Source organism: Myotis davidii, unplaced genomic scaffold, assembly GCF_000327345.1.
Source record: "Myotis davidii unplaced genomic scaffold, ASM32734v1 scaffold1134, whole genome shotgun sequence".
Lineage (NCBI taxonomy): Eukaryota > Metazoa > Chordata > Mammalia > Chiroptera > Vespertilionidae > Myotis > Myotis davidii.
Genome location: NW_006286229.1, coordinates 323293 through 326233, shown reverse-complemented (window position 1 = coordinate 326233; position 2941 = coordinate 323293). Strand labels below are relative to the sequence as shown.

The following is a 2941-nucleotide window of genomic DNA, read 5'->3' as shown; positions in this document are numbered from 1 at the left end:
GATTCCACTGACTCACAAGGTAAGACAATAGCTAGAGGGCATGAACTCCCAGGTCTCCAAAAATGGAAAGTGGGATTCGTTATTGGAGGTTATATGAGACTGACCCTCTTCTTGCTGTGTGCTTATTGCGCACATTACGCTTAAATTGTTTTACTTAGAAATGTAATGGGTAGATGTATAAAACCCTGCTTCCCCAGATCCATTTGTGTATCTTGAAGAGAAGGATGCTTCACTTGTGCAAAATCAGGGACACAGCCCCAAGGGCAGCTGTAGTCAGGATGCTGGGTTCAAATCCTCACCCCACTTACAATCAGTGGAACCTTGAACAAGATATCATATCTCGCTTTTCAAGTGCTGTCTCCTCAAGGGTAAATTATGGATAATTATACCGGCCTTGTAGGGTGGTTTTGAGGATTGAATGAGATAGTATGTGTCATGCTTTTAGCCCAGTCTCTGATCCATAGTAAGTGCAGAGGAGACTGGATGGAGGCAAGAGCCTTAGAAGGAATCCCAAAAGTTGATCAGAAGTCACAATAGAATCTTTTAGAATGTGAGGTAGGGAGAAGCTGGGGCAGGAGGGTTACTGATTGGATGCAGGTGGAGTTTTATCAGAAAACAGAGTTCTAGAATCCTCATTAGATTTAATCATTTTGTACTTCTGATAATAAATTCTTCTACTTCTCTTTGGCTGTTGGTGAAAATCCCGTGGAGGAGGTTGGTCTGCCCCAGCTGTGCTAAGGCAAATGAAAGGGGAATGGAGCAGGGTGTGTGGCCGACGGCAACCAGCTGGGGTGGGAACGGGGAGGGCAGACAGTAGTAAGAATCGAGGTAAGGACACCCAAGGCAAGTTGGGATGGTGGCATCGGTATCAGCTCTCCTTCAGCCCCACAGGGAGTTCCCTTCTAGAGTCCTACCTGACATCACCTGGAGGGCATGATATGTTGTCACCCATCCACTACCACCCTTTACATCTCCAACCAAACCAAAGACGCAGCCCATGAAGAAAGAATCCCGTGGATTACTCAGTGTTGGGATTTGCTGACACCCTACCTTTCACTGGCTGGATATGAAAGAAACTTACCCCTGGCCTGTGATCCCTGAGTAATTCCATTCTCTCCAGGGTCCCTGTCCCCTTCCCATACTCCCTCTCACTGCTGAGCTTCTGAGGAAGGGAGTAAGCTTTTGCCACCAAAGGAAAGGAGACGAAGTGGGGGAATCCAGGGTCTTTGAGCTGCAAGGAGAATGGCCAGGTCTTCTAGTTGAGTCTTCTTTGCCACTTGCCTCTCTTCCTCTCCCTTGCCTTCCCAAATCACACAACTGCATCTGCATTTCCGATGCATTGCACCTCTGAATCCATCTTTTCAACCGAGCATGCTGACTACAGCTGTCCTTGATTAGGCTGCTGTCCCAGGTGATCACCCAGCCCAAGAAGCTGCAGAACCAGGGCCTCCGTGTGGATGGGACCTGGGCCCATTGCTGTAACCACATCTAATTAGCTTGGTGGCTCACCGGCAGCTGAATGTCCATCATGGGGCTGAGAGCCAGCACCAACTCTACTGGAAGACAATGGGCCATTGACTGGTCAATCAAGGTGATGACAACATGTGGGTGGCTGTGCCAAGCCTGTGTTGGCTGCTGGCCCAATACCACCCCACCCAGCCCTCTCCCAAGGCAAACACTTTGGCTGCACATGAAGAACGAACAGCAGAATTGGCTACATGCTAAGCAAGTGCTGCAGCTGTTGGAGGCAGCACTGGCCATAGGATGCTATGGCCTCCCTGGTCCTGTGGATGATGTGGAAGTGGGCAAATGTCTGCGACTGGGCATGGATTTCATGGACATCAGGGACTCTCCAGTTGGGAGATCTTGTATCTCTTCCCTCTTGGCCAAGAGAAGGATCCTACTGTAATAAGCTCTACTTCCAGTACCAGGTGCTCAAGGTGAGCAGGCGAGCCTGGGACAGTCTCCCATGGGCTGGCCCTAGAGCCCTTACCAGGTGCCCAACCAACACATACCACTCAGGTAACCTAACCAAGGCAACCTGGCTATGACATGGAGGGCCTAGTTTCAAAATTAGATCTAACTCCAAAATCCCTGCTCTTAGCCAAAACTACCCCATCCTCTCACTTCTCCAAGCAGCCCCCACTCCCTTCCTTCCTCTAAACTCCTTTCCCGAACTGGGGTCATCTTGGGAGTCACTTCTCTGCTCCCTGGATCCCCACTGTTGCTCTGACCTGCCTGTCTCCTTCTTCTACATGAACCCAGAACTCTTGTACATGATGGAGTATCTGACCTACCACCTCGGTGCCCTTAGAGACTGAGGATACCCCGCCACCAGCCACAGCAGGAGGCATCCTCTAGGAGTGGCCCTCTCCCACCTCCAGTTCCCCACCTTGCCCAAGGCCATTCCCTGACCCACTTCTTCAAGAACAGACCAGCAGCTCACCCCCTAGACAAAATCATTTCCTCTTTAATTGCTGTTGAAGAAGATTCACACCACCTGTCTCTGAGGCGATGGGGGCAATGCCCCCTCCCCTTCCCAATTACCTGGTCCTTTGCAAAATATTTTAGCCAGGAAAAAAAAAAAAAAGACCGGACACCACTGACACAGAGGACCCAAGGGCTGGGTTGACTGAGGGAGGCAGGGCTGGGCCCGGTAAGTCCACCCCACCACCCATTTTCTGGGGGTAGGGCAGGGGGCCTGGAAACCCTCCCAGCCACCTCACATCTTCTTACCCTGGCTGGGAGGGATCATGGGGTTGAGGGGTGGGTCTGGAGAAGCTCCAGTGGGAGGGAGGGGCTGTATATGAAAAATAGTGGGAGAGGGGTCCCATTGTAGGGGTGCCCCCTACCCCAGATCACCACGGGTGCTGCACAGTCACAGGTACGCAGTCACGGTCACAGACACTCACAACCCAAGAGCACCCCCACCCCACCCCAC

At 51.5% G+C, this 2941-nt stretch overlaps 1 protein-coding gene across 1 annotated transcript in view; it reads right to left on the bottom strand.

The window, feature by feature from the left end:
* Positions 1 to 2722: 2722 nt before the first annotated feature.
* Positions 2723 to 2941, bottom strand: part of AGAP2 (ArfGAP with GTPase domain, ankyrin repeat and PH domain 2) — a 16773-nt gene continuing 16554 nt past the window's right edge. Inside the window, exon 21 of the mRNA XM_015559765.1 lies at positions 2723 to 2741. Coding sequence (XP_015415251.1) covers positions 2723 to 2741 — 19 coding nt within the window. The remainder of the gene's footprint in view (positions 2742 to 2941) is intronic.